Source organism: Populus euphratica, unplaced genomic scaffold, assembly GCF_000495115.2.
Source record: "Populus euphratica unplaced genomic scaffold, PopEup_1.0 scaffold60.1, whole genome shotgun sequence".
NCBI lineage: Eukaryota > Viridiplantae > Streptophyta > Magnoliopsida > Malpighiales > Salicaceae > Populus > Populus euphratica.
In genome coordinates, this window is record NW_011499938.1 from 769,186 (window position 1) to 790,689 (window position 21,504).

A 21,504-nucleotide genomic window follows, 5' to 3' on the forward strand; every position below is an offset into this window, starting at 1 on the left:
TTCCCGCATGCACGTTTCTCTCTTTATTGTACAGGAGTGCCACTGCACGTTTCCACGGGAAAAAGGCAAAGAGAAGAAAGAGATGGACAGTGAAGGATTTTTTTTGAAGGCAAAGCATGTTGCCCTAAAGCTGTGGGCCTTTTTTTAGGTGGTAAGTTCTTTATATTTAGATCTTTACAAGGCTGAGGGTTTGAAAGTTTTGGTTCTCCACCCTCCCCCTTTTGTTTTGGTCTCTTGTGTTAAAAAAAACTAGGTTCTGGCAAGTAGGGCTTCTTTTAAGACTTTGAATTTAATCATCGAAAATTTTAATTTACTTTTCTGATCAGATCATGATGCAAGATTTTGATAGGTGCGGCAATACATGCTTCGGTACATTTGTTCAGTATGAAACAATTAATTAATTAATGAGTTCAAATTATTGTGGTTTATTCATTCTAATCACATATTAGATAAAAATTCACAAAATTAACTAAGAAAATATTTAACCAAAGTGAATTAAACTACTTGCAATAAACTACTCTGACAAACGAGGAAACATGTTTATTGCTTTATATAAAAAGGGAAAAGATGTGTGCAAATCTTCTTTGATGGCTTGGCGAATGCCACCTTTCTCATACTAGACTCTCCTTTTTTAATCACTTGAGCCGTCTTGTTGATTAGAAAGGGGTGAATATCTTTTCTACATGGTATCATTCATTCATTGCCAATCTTCTTTCTTTCGGCTTGTTCATGCTTCATCATAAGGATCTCTTCAACGAGACATCAATTTTTCTATAATAAAACTATCTTTCCCCAGATCTTGGCTTGTTGCATCGGTAGACATTTACAAACAAGAGCCATAGTACAGCGACAATGTAGAGCAGCTGCATATTTTGACTTAAAGAAATGCATCATTTCAATGCCTAACTTTGAAAATGAAGGATGAGGGATGGTATGCTTAGCATATAAATAGGTCACATCCCAAAGTCATTTATGCACCACTAAGTCAAGAACAAACATTAATCCCACGAAGGAGTGGGTTAAAATAGAGAGTGCGTAAGGAGTTTACTTTTATTGGTAAAAACAATTACTAATTATTCTCCTACAAATATCTATATTTGTAATTTCTATATTTTTTAGTAGAATTTTTACATGGATATTACTTAATTGAATACACCATGTAAATTCTTGTATATTTTATTTTTTATTTACATTATTCTCTTTAGTTGTGTATTGTTACTTTTACATGTTGCAATCTAATAGTAATATCAAAGGCATGTAGCTGAATATTTTATTCACGTGTTATATTATTTATGTATATGGTACTGTTCATATAAAAAATCAGTACGGTGAATAGATATAATATAAATTTTACTTAAAAAGATTGAGTTTTAAATAAGAATGTTTGTGACTCCTATAATATTTTATAGAAACTTACTTTGTGAAAATATCATTCACTCAATATATTTTTCATATATGCTATAATTTGTAAGTGAACCAATGATAGTTCAACAAATAACGGTGAATAAAAATACAATAAAATACGAGATTAAGAGGTTTAATGAAAAACATTTCTTACTATAAAAAATAAGATTGAAGGTAGTTTAATGAAAGAAATTTGCTTGGTAGCAAATGAAGATAAACCTACAAAAATAACTAATAATGCTAAATAGAATGAGATGGATAACATTATTATTGCTAATATACATTTAACATGAGTTGATGAAGGTAAAAAAAAAAGACTATAAAAAAGATATGAGATACTTTGATAAAACTATATGGGTTAAAGTCTCAACACAATAAGATCTTAAAAAGAGACTCTATACCCTTTAAAAGATAGAAACCAAGTTACTGACTGATCAGATCAACATAATAAAAACTATGTTGGGTATGGAAATAGAAAAAAATAAATGTGCAAAGCTTATACTTTAAATTTTACCTGAATTGTATGACCAACTTATTATCAATTTGACAAATAATATCCTTATAATATCTAGTAATTGATGATGTTGCAACCACTAACTTGAAAAAAAAAAAGTATAAGAATAAAAAAGATACAATTAATAGCTCACACTAAGTAGACAAGTTATTGGTGTAAAAAAGAAGCTTTAGTGGGAGTCAACGACAAGGATAATATAAATCAATAAGTAAAAAGACTATGAAATGTTACAATGATGACATAAAATGACATTTTAAAAGGGACTACTAGTACTAAAAAAGGTGTAGATAACACCTTTGGGTCATCAAAACCTTAATAATGTGTTGCAAACACTTTGAATATTGGAGCAATTATATATAGCAAAGCAACATGGTCTTTAAAATAGAAAAGAGCTTAATGAAGTTTGGTTAATAAATTTATAAGTAACATGGCATATGACTTCATATTAGGATTGGTTTTATACAAATAAACTTATCCTTAAAGGTCTAGTGTTCATTGGTGATAATTAGACTTTAGAGATTGTTGGCATTGTTACCATCAAATTGAAGATGTATGATGACTCAATTTGTAATATTCAATAAATACAATATATCAAATGGTTGCAGAAAAATCTTTTATCTTTGGGATAATTAGATGGTTTTGATTGTAAGACTTATATAAATAATAATATTATAAAAATCATTAGAAGGGGTGTTGGTGGTATTAAAAACAAGAAAGATAGTTGAAAACTTGTTTATATTAATGGAAGAAACACATAATAAGGTAGAAACATTGATCACAATAACCATAAAAGACATACAATAATGTGGCATAAGAAACTAGGTCACATATTACAGAAAGCTCTTAAAATCCTCTTTAATTAAAAGTTATTAATTATATGCACTTACAAAGGTTTCTTTACCCTTTTATAAGTATTATATTACAAGTGGACATTATAAGTTCAAGTTCAACATATCAACGGCTAAGTGGAAATGCATTTTATATCTAATTCACTATGATATTTGGTGAGCACTGATTATATTTATAAGAGGAAAATGATAGTTTGTATTATTCATATATGACTTATTAAAAAGATGCTGAGTGTATCTAATAAAAGTGCATGTAATCTTTAAAACCTTCAAAGTATAGGTAGAACTTGAATTAAAAAAATAATTAAGTGTTTAAGAACAAATAATAAAAGAGATTATATCAATGATGAATTTAAGAATGTTTTTAAACAAAAAAAAAGTATTAAAAGATAACTTACAATAACATACACTCCATAACAAAAGAAAGTAGCATAGTATATGAATATAAACTTTGTTAGAAATAACAATAACAATACTAAAGGTTGTAGGCCTAGGAAAGCCATTATAGGTTGAAGTGGTCAAAACTATTTATTATGTGATCAATTATTCTTATTAACTGCAATTGATTATAAGTCACCGATAGAGACATAGATTGAAAAACTAGTTGATTACTCTAACTTATATATATTTAGAAGTCATGTGTTTGTGACGTATAATAATCAAGAGGTTGGTAAACTGGATTCCAACTCTAGAAAATATATATTATTGAGATATGTTGAGGGTGTTGATAAGTATCACTTGTGGGATTCCACTACTTATAAGTTAGTCATTAATAGAGATATCATATTTGTAGAAGATAGAATGCAAATGAAAGAAAATGATAACACCTTAAAAAAGACTATAACAATTAAGGTGAAAAATATTTATAATTATAATGTTTAAAATTCTTCTAATGTTGTACCAAAGCACCAAAAATAGAAAAAAATTGAGTCTAAAGCTTTTAAAGTTCAATAATTAATCCATGAGAGAAAACCATTAGCTTGGCATTCAACATATATTATTAATAGAAATGTTGTATGCTATATTCTAACAAAGGATCAAGATCTATCAACTTTCCATAAGGCTATAAAAAGTACAGATGTATTCATATGGATAGTATCAATGCAAGAAAAGATTGAAACTCTATATAAGAAAAAAAATTTCAAAATCTTGTTTTATTACCACAAAAGGAAAGATAATTAGTAATAAATGAGTTTACAAAACACAATGACAATTATCAAGTGGAGTGCTTTCATACAATATAAGTGGCAAAAAAAATATAATTAGAAAGAAATAATAGACTTCAATGAAATATTTCTCTTAGTAGTATGAATATAACAATTAGATTTATCTTAGTGATGCGTGTTATATATGATTTTTGTTTAAAGTAGTTAAATGTGAAAACTATATTTCTTAATGAAGAGTTTAAAGGAGAAATTTTCATGCTCTAACTAAAAATAGACAAGAAGAACTTGGTTTTAGGTTGAAAAAATATCTATTTAGTTTTAAACATGTGCCTAGTTATTAACATAAAAGATTTGATTTCTTCATAATTAGCCTTAGATACAATAGACACAATTAATAACATTATATATATAATAAAAAGTTTTAAAAAGATGATGATTATATTGTTTTGTTGTTGTACATAGGTAACATATTGATAGTAGACCCTAACATAGACCAACTCTAAGAATTAAGAGCAAAACTAACTATTAAGTTTGAAATAAAAGATTTGGGACTGTCAAACAAGATTATAAAAATACAAATTTACTGAGATAATAATAAAGGAAAGATATGACTTTTTTAGAAGAGTTATATGAAAAAAAATCTTGCAATACTTTAATATGTAATATTATAAACCAATTTGTATCCCATTTCCTGTTAATTTTAAATTATTCTCAAGTATGTCTCATAGTAATAAAGTAAAGAGAATGAAAATATCTTGAGTACCATATATATTAATGGTGAAAATTTTAATCTTTTTCATGATATGTACATGACTAGACATTACACAAGTAATGAGAGTAATAAGTTGACACATGAAGAATCCTAATTAAGTATTGAAATTATATTAATAAGACCTTAAAATACATCAACAATTACCTTAATGATATGGTATATATAAAAGATCATAATTTATTGTTAGAGGTTATATTGATTCATATTTTATAGGTAATCTTGAGAAAAGAAAATCTATTATAGACTATGTGTTTATAATTACAAGGAATTGTAAGCTAAATCTCTAAACTTCATATTATTATAGCTTTCTCTACAATAGAAACTGAGTACTTAGTAACTATACAAACTTGTAAAGAAGAAATATAGATAATAAGACTTATAGAAAAGCTCATATACAAATAAGAGAAGATTCTCTTATATTATGACATTCAGAATGCTCTACATATTATAAAGAATCATGTGTTTCATTTAATAATAAAATACATAGATATTCAATATCATTTTATTTAAGCAATGGTGAAAGATGAAGATATTGATTTAATAAAAACTCATACCTAGAAGAACCTAGTAGATGTTATGATCAAATTGGTCAATACTAATAAGTATATATGTTATAAATTCCTTTATAGTCTAACAAAAAGTTAAGCAAAATGAAAATGAAAAATATAGAAAGAATAATCACAAATAATTAAGTGTAAAAACATAATTAAAAATCAAAGTATTAAAATAAAAGAATATGGAGCATATGCATATTTTGACGTAAATAAATACACATCAATTTAAGGCCATAAATGCTAGGAACCAATTGGTGCCTAACTTTGAAAATGAAGAATGGAGAATAGAATGCATAGCCAACAAATATATTACATCTCAAAGCTTTTGATGCAAACCAAGAAAAGAGATAAATTCCATAAGAGGGCAAGTGATAGATTTTGTAATGTAATATGTGAGTAGCGTGTTTTTTTTATGAGACAAGTTTTTCTTGTTTTACACAGGAAGTTCTCTTCAATATTATTTCTACAATAGCTGAAAAAGGCAAAAACGATTTCAACTTCTCTACATAACTAATTATATCACGTTATGACTGTCCCTGAACGCGGACAGAAATCACATAAAAAAGATGCTGGGACATGAGTTGCATTAAAATACAAGGTAGTTGTTTACTTTTTTAGCATTTGACACTTTTTTCAGATGGAGTAAAAATCATTAATCAGGATTCAGGCAGCTCAGAATGCTCCCTCCTTGCTGTTTCTATCATTGCGCACAAGAATTCACTAGCATCACAACTGTTTGGATTTGAAAGACCTGCGTGTGCCAAGAAAGGAAGTTTTCTCAATGATCTTCCACTCATTCCCTGCATATGAATAATAAGAAGCCACACGGTTAATTACTTGATCATCAACAGGATTCAGCAGGGATTTAAAAAATTGACTGCTCACCTCACATGCTTCCGCAGCTTCAAGCAATTGCTTACAAAAGGGCAGCACAGGCTGAGCTTCCTGAACATCTGGTGCATTTAATTTCTCTCTCAAGGTTGAATAATATGGAAGCACGAGATAGTCAGAGTCCTGCAGAAATTGCAACATTCATTAGTAATGAGATTAATGTGCCACTACATGTCCATGTAACGATGTTAGAGATATTGAGGAATCAATAGAGAGGCTGAAAACTGAAACAGAATTGACACCTGGAAATTTGATATTATTCCTGTTCGCAGGAGTTCTTGAAAACAGGATCTTAGAATTTCATAACGAGCTTGAAGAGTTGGGGGACCAACATATGCTTTGATGTCAGCTCGATTAACAAATGCAATATCTGCAACTCAATAACTGCCAAGTCAATACATTCTACCAATATATGCAATGTTCTTCCTGATCGGTCCAAAATCTAAACCTATCAGAAGAGATGGGTGAGTTTTTTAAATTCCATTGATTATATTGGAGGGAATCCAAACTCTCTGGAAGAGGTAGAATATGGAATTCAAGTTAGCATGGAAGTCTTAGAAAACTGGTTGTTATTGAGATAGGTCATTGGCTCACCAATAGCAGCAGTTATATTTGATGTAGTCAGGATGATCACATTTGGTGATGTTTTCAATTTGTCCATCTGTGTTAGCAGAGCATTCACAACCTGTAGAGCATATTTTGACAAGCAGAAGGCATTAAAGATTGGACTTCCACGTCTCATAAAAAAACACGCTACTCACATATATTATTATGTGACTTGCTTTAAGAAATCAGGCATTAATTTGGGAGTAGACGGGTACAGTACTCGAATAGAATCTGAAGGTTCGGAACCAGATAAAGCAGCTTTTCTAACAGCAGCGAGGCTTTCAACTTCATCTGCAGCATAACCAAATATAAAATATGACATGCTACAACGAAGAGAGCTCAGCACTGGATCTTGAAAAACATAATGTCATCACAAATCTCACCAATCAAAACAAATACCAGATTGTTTTCTTCCTCTATCATTTCCTGTATTTTCTGGAAAAGTTTTGCAACCTGTTCCAATAAACAAATATAGATGTTTTAAGATTTTCCTGAATTCAACAGTCAAAGAAGGTAGATTACTAAATTAAGATCAGGGGGTTGAGAACTTGACACGAGCTGAGGTGCCATTGGAAAGGTAAATGATATGAAGTCTACGAATTCTATACCATTTGATTTCACACAAGATAACAAGAAAAATGCATCAAGTTGATTCCTAGTAAAACTACAGTAAAAAGCAATTCCCATTGCAATGGAAAGCAAAATAATCACAACTAATTATGATCTGTTTTTCGTTTCCTCTCAAAGCAGCAAAACAAACAAAATTTTGCCATTATAGCTTTTTTGTGTGCGATAGTGGGGGAGAGGGGGCGGGAGATCCAATAAAGATAACAATTTTTATATCCTTATGGGAGCATAGATGTACCAAAAAACATAGACTACTTTGGCTTTAAACATGGACAAATGATCAAATCTCAGCCATAACAAGTTGTGTCTTACTGGAAACAGAGTTATAAAACTAAGATTTCCAATGAATAGAATAAGCTAGTTCCAGAGGTAGGGGTTTGTCAAAGCTTATGCAGCTTGATGACTTACCAGCTTGCCACTTTCAGAGAACCATTTGCTAAACAACGAATGTGCATTAACTTCAATCAATTGGCATTGGGGGTATCTGATTAAAGAGGAAGCACAAAGCAGAAATTAATATGAAATGAAATGTAATTATTTTTGTTCATCAGACAAGGTTATGTATAAACCTGGAGTTAAATCGTATTGATAGCTTCTGAGCCTGCTTTACATAAAGAAGTCTTTCCAGTCCCTGGAGTTCCATGTAAAAGAATAAGGCTGCAAACATAATTGATATATCATTTAAGCATCATTTTAATCTTATACATTAGAAGAAGCAACGGCTTTATTTCAACATTAGCAGTTTTCCAAATATGGTTCAGATAAGTGTAAATGCATTTGTGGTTTCCATGTATTGAGTCTCCATCCCATCCCAGATTCTTGCACTAGCAATTAAGCCAGTGCACTGAAAGAAGAATGCTACAGGTAAAAAGGTTAAGACTCTTTCTACAGCCTCAAACTAGAGATTTCATTGGCAAGAAAACTAGTCTGAATGACCTGTGGATACATATCATTTTAAACAAAGCTTCCTTACCGATTCCATGAAACAAGAAAAGGATCAACACCCTTTTCTGTAAAGAACAATGCACTGGCTGCATACTGCAATAACCTTTGCTTGAGACCAAATTCATAAATTAAGCTACAAATAGCAAATTACGACGCCATCAGTCCCTACATAACTGACTTAATAAAAAAAGAAAAATCAACTGACTTGAAAAACTAGAAACAACAGAAGTTTCAGGCAAACCTTTCCCACATGCCATCAAATTCCTTAGCTGGAAGAATCCAATCATTAAAGCTAGAAAGTTGGCCATCCCCACCTAGCTCCTCACTCGGTCCTTCCTCACTGAGCTGAAAAGGCAGCAGTCATGAATTTTGAAACCACCAACTCAACAAAATATCTCTTGAAATTCAAAGAAAATAGAGGATCATTACACAGGGAAAAAGAAATATGTAAATATCGAATCAAGTTCTCATTTTTACGACCTAGAACAGCTTTTACTGTTTGATGTTCACCTATTTTTATACCCTAAACAAAAGTTGAAGTGTATCAAAAAGCCATTAAAGAAACAAACATTCCAATACTTGGAATATGTTGATAGAATCAGAGATAATGAGCAAAGCAAAAAGGAAAAAAAGAGAGCGAAAGAAGAAAAGCCAACAAGCCTAAGTGATTCATAGTACCTGAAAAACATGTACATCAGGTTTGACTTGCCAGAACAGAAGAATATCATGGTTGGTCACCCATTCATCTACAACACAAACATTAATAGCATTAATTGACAAAACATATTACTTTCTCCCATTTTCGAACATTATTCTGCTGATTGTTGTAGTACTCTCAGAACCCAAAACAGCATTAACTTCCCAAACGTTTCATTTTCTTTTCCCCTAGACCAGAAACAGGAAATTGAACACGTAAAGAAACAAAAACCCATACCCTTATCACAAACGCAGATTCTTTGTACATTTTCAAAGAGAAATTGGTCATCAATTGGCACGGGAATTGGTCCATCAACATAGCTTAAACTCCTCTTTTCAAGCATTCTATCAAATAAAGAGAAAACCAAAAAAATTTCCTCCTTTCTTATAAGAATTAACAAAACAAAAGACCTCCGAAAAAACACAAAAGAAACTGAAATCAAACCTAGCTTTCAACGGCTAACCGCACATCTTCAACGCGAGCTGTGCTCGAGGGTTTTAAGCAAACTTCAACTGTATCAAAAAAGAAAAGTAAGAGCTTCAAAATCAAAAGAAAAAAAAACATACATAAAATTGGAAACGGAAGAAAAAGATGGGATACCAGAAACGAGGAATTTGCAATGGGTAAGAATGGGGGAAGGAGAAGAGGAAGGCAGAGCCACGCCACTACCATCAGACAGATCATGGCTTATGCCTGTGGTTTCAATTGGGTTTTGGATCATTATGCCCATGGGACTGGGACTACTTGTCATTCTTTACTGACCTGTGCAGAGACGGAGAGGTGGTTTTAAAATTTGTAGAGATGGTGGTGAGCCCATTGCCATACCTTAATTTTATTTTTTAAAGTCGGGCGGGAAAATTTAGCTTTGCTAAGATAATGGTACGCGGATACAAGATAATTTTTATTTCAAAATATATTAAAATAATATATATTTTATAGCTTAAAATTTATTTTTGACATTAATTTATAAAAACAATTCAAAACACCTTATTAAATTAATTTAAAACAAAAAAATAAAAAAATTTAAAAATATAATTAAACTGTAATATCAAACAACATCTAAATATATATTTAGTATTATAGTAGCTTTTTTTATTTAAAAATGTAAGTTTGGAAAAAATATTTTTAATTATAGTTTTAATTGAGTAAATTTAAAATAATATATGTTTGATTAAAACTAATATAAAATATATTTTTAAATAAAATAAAATAAGTCTTTATAAATAAAAATTAAGTTATTTTAAATTTTACAAAATCAAGATTTGAAATAAAATTATGTATTGAAATCAATGTCAAAGGCATAAATTATTTAGTAATCAAGCAATTTTTTCTCTATGTTAGAAAAAACTTCTAACATAAGTGTTGTATGGTTTTTTCTATTTTCACTCCCATTTTTGGGTTTATGAAAAAAATTATTTATTTAGGGTAGTGTTGGGAAGAGTTTTATTTAGCTATAGATTTGCACATTGATATTTGCATTTATATGGTGTATGAAATTATTGTATTATTTTATTTGCGTCCAAAATGTATTTTGGTGACCTTTTGATACGTAGTAATCATATAATTTTATTGGAAATTTTGATGATATTACATTATCATTTTAATATATAAAATTTGTTTTCTTTTATTTTTTTTTTTAAAGTAAGACCAATACTGGATAAGTGACTGACAACTCAGCAAGTGGCTGACAATCTATTTGTTTTTGTGAAAAATATTTTTAAAAAAATTTAAAATTTAATTTTTTTTAATTTTTTAATTTATATTTTTTAAATATTTTAATATATTGTATTAAAAATAAATTTTAAAAATACAAAATATTATTTTAATATATTTATAAATAAAAAAACATTTTAAAAAATAATACCCACTATAATTCCAAATGAAATCAAAGAGAAGGAAGGTTTTGAATTTTAAATCTCAAAGAAAATATGCAAAAAATAGATATTTTTATTTCATGAGCCTTCGGATTGTGATTTTCTTCAAACTCAAAAAAATATTAAAAAAATAGAATTTTTTTATGGAAATAATAATGAAAAATAATCTAGAAATAAATTTACTGTTAATGTAGGAAACATGAGCCAAAAATACCATGGGCATTGAAAAATATAAATAAATAAATAAATAAAATAAAAAATTTAGTTTTATTTTGCAAATATTAGTTTTGTTATTTTTATATTAAGAGCACATCACAAGTCATAACTACATTTTCATTTGTGTTTCTTTTTTGTTTTTTATGCAATAGATTTTACTAGATGTTTCAACATCTGATCAGAAGCATTGACTTTGGATTTTACTGAAAAGGCACTATGCATTATAAACTAGAAATAATTAAAAAAAAACTCAAAAGATTTGATTGGATTTTCATTTCTCTTTATAATTTGTGAAATTACACTTTATATCTTGAATTTTATTTAAGCCAAGTCTTAATATTTTTTAAAAATAAATAATTATTTATACATTTATCATTGTATTTATTTTAATAACTGAAAAACCTTTATAACGTTAAAATCATAAAATTATCATTGATAATTGATTAGTAATTAAAAGTGCATTTTTATAAAAATTTATGCAATCATATTGTACCTAAAGTATCATTAAATTCTCTAACAAAAGCATATTTTATATTAGCAAGTCTAAAAATATAATATACCTTTAATTCATGGTAAATGTTTATCCTAAATGCAGGTCTATCACATAAATAAAAATATTGATTGATGAGTTTAAGGATTGAAATTAAAAGGATAAAAAGAAGGCCAAACTTAGCAAAGTGTTGCTGGTGCATTCCAAACTCGAACACCGTTCGGTAATTTGATCATATCTGGAGCTGTAGATATCAGATTTAGGTCCATTTTATATGGATGGAAAGATAAGATATAAACCTACAACTTTCATATGAACTCAAAGACTCAGTTCTGCCGTTTTCAAGCTCAAATCTTAGCAACAATGAAGACGTCGGAAGCTGTCCTGCAGCTCAAACACTATTCGGTTTTTGGCTCATATCTTGAATTCTAGAAGTCCAAATGAGCTCTGGTTTTTTTTTGTTAGAAAGCTTAGAAAATTGTCCACAACTTCCATAATTCATTTGGTTATAATTCTGATGTGAGCAATGACGTTTTGGCCAGCCAACAATATCAATAATCAGCTGACAATATCAAAAAAACAGCAGTCATTAATGTCAAAAACCAGCCACCAAATCAATGGATGCCCACCAATTCTTCAATCAATCAATAATTCTAAAACTTAGCCTATAAAAGGAGGCATTGTCCATGTATTTAGTCATATTAATTTTCAGATCAAAGTTATCTTGTTGCTTTTTCTCTACATCTTTGTAATGTTCAAGTTTTCTTTCATACTATAATAATCTCTTATTTATGCTCTTTCATTTCCTTTCCTATACTTAGTTAGCTTATATTATGTTTATATTTTTATATTGTTTATTTATGTTTTTCTCCTTCTTAATGTTTAGCTAAGTTAATTATATCAAGGTGAAAAGGTTTCTCTAATGGTGTTAGAATAGGTATAATATAAACTCAACATGGACTTTAAATGTTTATATCCAAGAAAAATTGTTATTAACATGTTTTATCTTTTTATCTTACTAATTCTTAATACCTTGCTTATTAAATGGTTAATTTAAATTTGCGTTGTATAATATTTGGTACATCAAATGCTTGATCCTTCATAGTCTTCAGCCGACATCGTTATTGTGATAAGAACTTAATTTGTTGTTAACATAAACTAGTAACATAAATGCTTCATGATATTTATGCTTGATGATATTTATAAGTATGGTATTACTTAGATAAAATAATTAATATGATCATGTTAGTAATTTATAATGAGCTAATAATGAGAAATCATCTGATTAGAACCTCCTTTGTGTGTGGTTTCTAGTTGAGTAATAAAAAGAGTTTATATTATATTTATTTGAAATATCATTAGTGAATCCTATAATCTTGACATATGTTTTGTTATTATTTAATCCTTACATCAATATCACACCCCAAAACTTTCTTCAACTCTTTTTCTGTTATTATTCTCTTCAAATCTTTTTCTTTATTTGTAATTTATATAATTCACCTTTCTGTGGTTCAACCCCGGTCTTGCCGGGTTATTTTACTTTGACACTCCTGCACTTGGGATAAGACATCAACTCTTTGATCGTGTCAAGTTTTTTGCGTCGTTGCCGGGAAGGTAAGTTATTGTATAAATTAAATATTTTATTTTATTTTATTTTCACTTTTATTTGTTTTTCTAATTGTTGTTTCTTTTTCTTTTTTCTTTTCTTTTCTTTTTTTTTTGTATTTGCATGAGAGTTTGGACACGTACATTAAGTGGTAGACTTTCTAGAAAATCCTCATTTTCTTCAAAAAACATGGTTAAAGAAGATAACCAATCAATTTATAATGAGAATAATGAGAATAATCATGTTAGAACACTTAAAGATCATATGAATCCAATAAGAACAAGTGCACCATCATGTATTGTTTTTCCTCCTGATGCATCTCATTTTAATTTTAAGCCAAGTATTATTTAACTTTTACCCACTTTTCATGGCCTAGAATTAGAAAATCCATACTTGCACTTAAGAGAATTTGAAGAAATTTGTAACACTTATAATGACTTAGATTGTAGCATGAACACTATTAGATTAAAGCTTTTTCCTTTTTCGTTAAAAGATAACGATAAAACATGGCTACAAAATATTAGGTCAGGATCCATTCATGCTTGGGATAAAATGCAACAACAGTTTTTAAAGAAAATTTTCCCTTCTCATAGAACAAACTCTTTCAAAAGACAAATCACCACTTTTACTCAAAAACCAGGAGAAACATTTTACAAATGTTGGGATAGATATAAAGACTTGCTTAATACCTGTCCTCATCATGGTTTTGAAACATGGAGATTGGTTTCACAATTTTATGAAGGGTTAACACCTAAAGATAGGCAAATGGTGGAATTGATATGCAATGAAACTTTTGAAAATAAAGACCCTGATGAAGCAATGAAGTACTTAGACTTGCTAGCTAAAAATGCTCAAAATTAGGACACTACAGATACTTGTGAGGCACCAAGTAAAACTCAACCTCCTACATCTAATGGAGGCATGTATAGCCTTAGGGAAGATCATAACCTCCAAGCCAAATTTGTATTTTTAGCTAGAAAAGTTGAGGCATTAGAATTAAAAAAGAGTGGTCAATTAAAATCTGTTCAAGAAATTGTGTGTCAAATTTGTGAAACCAATGAACACTCAACCAATGATTGTCCCACTTTGCCTTCTTTTAAAGAATGTCTCCATGAACAAGCCAATGCTTTAAATAGTTTCCAAAGACCAAGTCATAACCCGTACTCACAAACGTACAACCTTGGTTGGAGAAATCACCTAAATTTCAGTTGGAAGAGTGGTAACAATAATGCACAAACTTCACAGCCACCATTTCAAACACAACATAATTTTCAAAATTCTCATGGATATGCACCTCCTTATATTCCCCCTCCTAGAAGAAATCTTGAGGAAACATTACATGCATTCATTGAAAAGCAAGAGACAATCAACACTCAAAATGCTCAAACCATGGCTGATTTGAAAGATACTATTGCAAAGTTCACATCTGCTCTCAGTTTTCAGGAGAAAGGTAAGTTTCCATCTCAACCTCAGCAAAATCCCAAGGGGCAATACAATTCAAGTGCAAGTAATTCCGGAAGCCTACATCTGGATCAAGTCAAATCAGTCACTACTCTCCGCAGTGGTAAGGTTATTAAAAAACCTATTCTTGAACCTTGTGAGAAAGAAGATGAGTTAGTCTCCAAGGGTAAGGAAATGGTTGAACCTGATCATTGCAAGGAAAAGACTGATTCCCTACCAGCACTTCCATTTCCTCATGTCATGATCAAACAAAGGAAAGTCAATCACAATTCTGAAATCTTTGAAACTTTTAAATAGATAAGGATTAATATACCTTTGCTAGATGCTATTAAATAGGTATCATCTTATACTAAATATTTGAAAGATCTATGCACTGTAAAGAGAAAATTGAATGTGAAAAAGAAAGCCTTCTTAACCGAACAAGTAAGTGTCATTCTTCAGAATAATAATGCTTTGAAATATAAAGACCCTGGTTGTCCTACAATTTCTTGCTTTATTGGAGAACATAAAATTGATAGAGCTTTACTTGATCTTGAAGCTAGTGTGACTTTACTTCCATATTTGGTTTTTCAAAGTCTCAATCTAGGTGAGTTAAAACCTACTTCTGTTACTCTTTTACTTGCTGATAGATCTATAAAAATGCCTAGAGAAATAGTTGAAGATGCGTTAGTACAAGTTGATAAATTCATCTTTCCTGTGGATTTTATTGTCATGGATACACAACCTGTTGAAGCATGCAATTCAATTCCTGTTATTTTAGGACATCCATTTCTTGCAACTTCTAATGCATTGATTAATTGTAGAAATGAAGTGATGAAGTCATCTTTGGAAACATGACATTAAAAATGAATGTTTTTAACATTTGCAAGCAACCTGGAGATGATAATGATTTACAGGAAGTAGATTTTATTGAAAAAATAATTTAGGATCAATTTGAAAATTCTTCCAATGAAACTAACTTTAATGAATCTGAAGATTTGCAAATGGTTTGTTTTCAGGAAGAATCAAAGGCAAATATTTCGAGACCAAAAATTGAAGAATTACCACCACGATCAATTGGGTCCATACCTTCAAGTGTTCAACCACCAAAACCCGATTTGAAGTCATTGCCATGTAATCTCAAATACTTATTTTTAGGAGAAAATGAAACTTTTCTGGTAATAATTTCTTCCAAACTTAATGTTCATCAAGAAGGTAAGTTATTACAAACTCTGAAAATGCACAAAAATGCATTAGGATGGACCATAGCTGACATAAAAAGAATTAGTCCTTTGATTTGCACACACAAGATTTATTTGGAGGAAAATGCTAAACCCTCTAGAGAAATGCAACGAAGGCTTAATCCTAATATGAAAGAAGTAGTGAGGAATGAAGTCATTAAACTTCTAGATAATGGAATCATTTATCTTATTTCTGATAGCAAATGGATAAGTCCTAACCAAGTTGTACCTAAAAAATCTGGAGTTACTGTGATAACAAATGAGAAAAATGAGTTAATTCCAACGAGGACTATTACTGGTTGGCGTATGTGCATTGACTATAGGAAACTTAATTCAATGACTAGAAAAGATCATTTTCCTTTACCTTTCATGGATCAAATTCTATAAAGAATTGCAGGTCATGGATTTTATTGTTTTCTAGATGGTTATTCAGGTTATAACCAAATTGAAATTGCATTTGAAGATCAAGAGAAAACTACTTTCACATATCTATTTGGTACATTTGCATACCAAAGGATGCCTTTTGGATTATGTAATGCACCAGCCACGTTTCAAAGATGCATGCTTAGCATATTTAGTGATATGGTTTAACGTTTTCTTGAGATTTTTATGGATGATTTTTCTCTTTTTGGTGATTCATTTGATAATTGTTTAACTAATTTGGAAAAGGTTTTGAATAGGTGTGAAGAGAAGAATCTTGTGTTGAATTGGGAAAAATGTCATTTTATGGTAACAAACGACATTGTACTTGGTCACATTATTTCATCAATAGGAATTGAGGTTGATAAATCTAAAATTGAGTTAATTGCCAACTTGCCAACACCAAAATCTGTTAAAAATGTTAGATTATTTTTAGAACATGCTGGTTTTTATAGAATGTTTATCAAAGATTTTAGTGTAATATCTAAGCCATTGTGTAACCTTCTAACAAAGGATAATGTTTTTGAATGGACTGAATATTGTGAAGAAACCTTGGTTAAACTTAAAAACCTGCTTACATCTGCTCCTATCATTCAACCTCCTGATTGGTCATTACCTTTTGAAATAATGTGTGATGCTAGTGATTATGCCGTGGGTGCTGTTTTAGGATAAAGAAAAGATAAGAAACCCTATGTGATTTACTATGCAAGTAAAACTTTAAATAATGCTCAAATAAATTACACAACCACTGAAAAGGAATTACTTGCTGTAGTATTTGTATGTGAAAAATTCAGATCTTATCTTGTTGGCTCACCTGTTATTGTTTTTAGTGATCATGCAGCATTGAAATATCTTCTTTTTAAGAAGGATTCTAAAGCTAGATTGGTGTGGTGGATTTTGTTACTTCAAGAATTCGATATCACAATCAAGGATAAGAAAGACACCGAAAATGTTGTCGCGGATCATTTGTCAAGATTGACAACTGATTCGAAATCTGACATCACACCAATCGATGACTACTTTCCTGATGAATCTTTTCTTTCTGTCACTACAATGCCTTGGTTTGCTAATATTGTTAATTTTCTTATTTCAGGACATTTGCCAGTGCATTAGGGCGCCCAAGTCAAAAGAAAGTTCTTGAACGAAGTGAAAAACTTTTATTGGGATGGCCCTTATTTATTCAAATATTGTCCTAATCAAATATTTTGAAGATGCATTCCTGACAATGAGGTAAATAATGTCATTAAATTTTGTCATTTTGAGGCATGTGGGGGTCATTTTTCGACAAAAAAGACAGCTGCAAAAATCTGACAATGTGGATTTTATTGGCCCACCATGTTCAAGGACTCATATATATTCTGCAAAACATGTGAAAATTATCAAAAGTTAGGATCTCTTTCAAAACTTCACATGATGCCTTTAAGTACTATTCTTGTCATTAAAATCTTTGACTGTTGGGGTATAGATTTTATGGGTCCATTTCCTCCATTATTTGGTTTTGTGTACATATTAGTCGCAGTAGACTATGTTTCAAAATGGATAAAAGCAATTCCAAGTCGTAACAACGATCATAAAATAGCCATTAAGTTTTTGAAAAAAAAACATTTTGAGTCGATTTAGAATCTCTTGGGCCATGATAAGTGATGGTGGAACACATTTCTGTAACAAGCCATTTGAGTCATTAATGAAGAAATGTGGAATCACATATAAAGTTGCCACCCCTTATCACCCCTAGACAAATGGACAAGTAAAACTTGCTAATAGGGAGATCAAACAAATCTTGGAAAAAACAGTGAACCCTAATCGAAAGGACTAGTCTTTAAGATTTAATAATGCACTTTGGGCCTATCAAACTGCTTTTAAAACATCATTAGGTATGTCACCTTATAGGTTGGTTTATGGAAAACCTTGCCATTTGCCTGTGGAACTTGAATACAAAGCTTATTAGGCTATAAAAGCTTTCAATTCAAACCTGGATGATGCGAGTCAACTGTGTAAGTTACAAATAAATGAGCTTGAAGAAATAAGAAATAATGCATATAAGAATTCAAAAATTCATAAAGCAAGAATCAAAGACTTTCATGATAAAAGAATCTTGAGAAAAACATTTGATGTTGGTCAAAAAGTTTTACTTTATAATTCTCGACTCTATTTATTTCCTGGAAAGCTAAGATCAAGATGGAGCGGTGCATTTGTTGTGAAACATGTATATCCTTATGGGGCCTTTGATATTGAGAATCCAAAGAATGGTAATGTTTTCAAGGTCAATGGACATCGTTTGAAAGCTTACTTTGATAATTTTCCTAGTGAAAATGAATCCATTAGTTTGAATGATCCTGTATATAAAGGTTGATTATTTTGTTTTTCTTATATTTTTTTGTGTTTCTTTTTTGTGTGACTATTGTTTTGCTAGTCTTTCTCCAATGCACAGGACATGTTGGATGCCCCTGTCACCAGCAGATTTGTTGACGTGCATCCACTCATGCGTCACTCATTACCAACTAGTACATTAAACATCATTTTGGGGTCTAGCGTTCTCTACCACTTTGGATGATGTTAGAGATATTGATCTTTCGAGAGCTATGGGTGCCCGAATCCTAGCATGTTTTTTCTTTTTAGTTTCTGTAAGATTCATGTTGGACATTCTATTGTCATTTTGTCCATGGATGTATCTATTAACGTTTGTAGAGGTTTTTACTTTTTTTTGAGCGAGGAGAGAGCAGACCGAGAAACAAACTAAGGAGAAAAGCCTAGACACTGATTCATTAAGCAGGGCACTCAAATGGTTTTCTTTCTTTCCTATTTCATTTTCAGGGTTACTCTGTTTCAGTCCTTATTCCTTAAGGGGATTAAGTTAACTTCACCAGCAATGGCAACAGCCATGCCGAACCTTGCTCCAGGGCTTATTTTCATTATTGCTTGGACATTAAGGTATCATTTCCAAATTTCCTTTTTAGCATTTCAAAACGTGAATTTCCTTTTAACAAAACATAAAAGCCCACAGAAATTTACTTTCACTCCAATCTAGTTGAGTAATGACAGTTACTTTGTCTAGTGATTGTTTTTCTGATTACTAGCTAAAAAAATAGAGAAAATAATAAATATATATACCAAGCATCTGGTGCCCCTTCCTCTCAATGTGTTTCTGCTATTGTCTAGTGATTGTTTATCTGATCACTAGCTATGTGCAGGTTAGAGAAAGTTAAGCTATGTTGCGTATACAGCAAAGTCAAGATTGTAGGCACCATTTTATGCGTTGTAGGTGCCCTCATGATGAGTCTAATGAGCAGCACTGAATCAGCAAAAGAGTCAAAGTCCATGGAAAGTACTCCCACGGGAGATATGAGCTTCGACAAACATAAGATTAACGGTTGCTTATATCTCATAGCAGCGGTTTTTGTTCTATCAAGCAATGTTGTATTGCAGGTAATGTTTTAGATCAACAGTGAAGGAATTAATTATGTACAATCTGCATAATTTTAATCTCGCAAATTGAGTTTTGCAATGTGTTACGTACAGGCTACTACTTTGGGTGATTTTCCTGCTCCTATATCCCTGTGTGCCATAACATCATTGATTGGAGTAATTATAACTGCGATTGTAGAATTGGTTCTAAACCACAGAGTGGACGTTGGCTGGCCCCTGATGAGACTCGGGACCATTAGTTTTGCTAGTTTTTCTTATATTTTTCCTGCTCTGCCTCACAATGCGATTACAAAAATTTACAGTTTAAAAGCACTTTTGCAAAGAAATGATTATCAGGTAAGTCTTCCAACTCTTTTATTTCATACATGTCTAGGACAGGTAAAAGCACTTTTGCAAAGAAACGTTGTGCAAAATGACTAAAAGTCTGTCACTGATGTGCCAGATGGACTTGTAATGCAAAATGTCGTTCTTTAGAAATGATATCTATAAACCGTAAAGATAAAATACAATTCATTAAGGATGACCTGAGTAAGGAGTCTTTAGATAATCTTCTATTAACTCTTGAGACGTATCCTAATAGAGATGTGCATCGTGCAATTCATGATTTATGGCCTCATTTTCATAAAGAACATGATCGACTTAGTCTTGGGAATCTGACTAAAAAAGACCCTGTTTGCCAGTTTTTAAGAAAACTAGATGGGAAGCCTATCCTCGACCCATAAAGGGCGTTTAAGCCGTTCTTGGATGTAAAACCAAGAGAAAGCTGTGAGCCACAATCACAACTGCTTGTACATACATATTATATATATATATAATAATAATAATAATAATAATAAATAAAAAAGAGAGAGAGAGAGAGTGAGACTTCAGCTAACCTATATATAGGTGGTATGCTTTGCATTGTCAATTTCTCATCTATAAAATCTTCTCTTCCTTCCCATCATTTCTACTCAACCCATTCATTCAGCATATATAGAAGTGTGTAGAAATGACAAGTTCCTCTGTTCCTAAAATAAAAACTATTTGTGTTTTTGGTGGATCTAATATTGGGAAAGAAAAAGAGTTTTTAGAATCAGCAAATCATCTTGGTCGGATACTAGTTGAGAGAAAGATTCATTTAGTGTATGGGGGAGGCAGCCTTGAGTTAATGAGAGGTGTTTCAATAGCTGTATTTGTAGGAGGCAATCAAGTTTTAAGGGTTGTCCCCAAAGCTTTAACCGAAGGGGATATCATTGGAAAAACAATTAGAGAGATATTACAGGTCTCCACAATGTCTGATAGAATGAATACAATGTTTAACCATGTTGATGCCTTCATTGCCTTACCAGGTGATCTGGGTACATTGGAAGAGATCTTTCATATTTTCTCTTGGGCCCAACTGCACATTCATCATAAACCTATAGGTTTGTTAAATGTTAATGGTTTTTATGATAATTTGTTGCCTTTTCTTGATCAAGCTGTGGAACAAGAATTTCTAATATCTTCGGCACGATAAATCATAATCTCTACTACTACTGTTGAACAATTGATTGACCAACTACAGTCTTTCATCCCTGTAATTGATCCCTCCATGAGTCAACTCAATTGGTCAAACATGAAACGTCGTAAAAAGCTTAAATTGGATTTGAGCCTTAATTTGTGAAAAATTGTATCTTTTGGTTTTATTAATAGCATAATATTTGTATTTTGCTGTTTTTTATATTTGTTTTAGTGTGTTTCAGGTTTGTTAATAGTCGGTGTTTCAGGTGATATCTTCTACACTCTATC

General features: G+C 30.8%; 2 protein-coding genes across 2 annotated transcripts; one reads left to right on the top strand and one right to left on the bottom strand.

Moving 5' to 3' along the window:
• Positions 1 to 5,703: 5,703 nt before the first annotated feature.
• LOC105136741 (pachytene checkpoint protein 2 homolog) lies at positions 5,704 to 9,810 on the bottom strand. The gene is given in 15 exon segments (XM_011042197.1): positions 5,704 to 6,058; positions 6,144 to 6,272; positions 6,392 to 6,519; positions 6,744 to 6,834; positions 6,976 to 7,046; positions 7,139 to 7,208; positions 7,791 to 7,866; positions 7,952 to 7,984; positions 7,986 to 8,039; positions 8,356 to 8,460; positions 8,569 to 8,672; positions 9,006 to 9,073; positions 9,262 to 9,368; positions 9,473 to 9,536; positions 9,625 to 9,810. Coding segments are annotated over 15 exon segments (1,395 nt in total). The 5' UTR covers positions 9,776 to 9,810; the 3' UTR covers positions 5,704 to 5,914.
• Positions 9,811 to 18,746: 8,936 nt separating this feature from the next.
• On the top strand, positions 18,747 to 20,933 carry LOC105136757 (WAT1-related protein At5g47470-like). The gene is made up of 4 exons (XM_011042215.1): positions 18,747 to 19,242; positions 19,503 to 19,737; positions 19,831 to 19,980; positions 20,916 to 20,933. The coding sequence occupies exons 1-4, from the start codon at positions 19,094 to 19,096 to the stop codon at positions 20,931 to 20,933; spliced, it is 552 nt and encodes a 183-aa protein (XP_011040517.1). The 5' UTR covers positions 18,747 to 19,093.
• Positions 20,934 to 21,504: the final 571 nt, after the last annotated feature.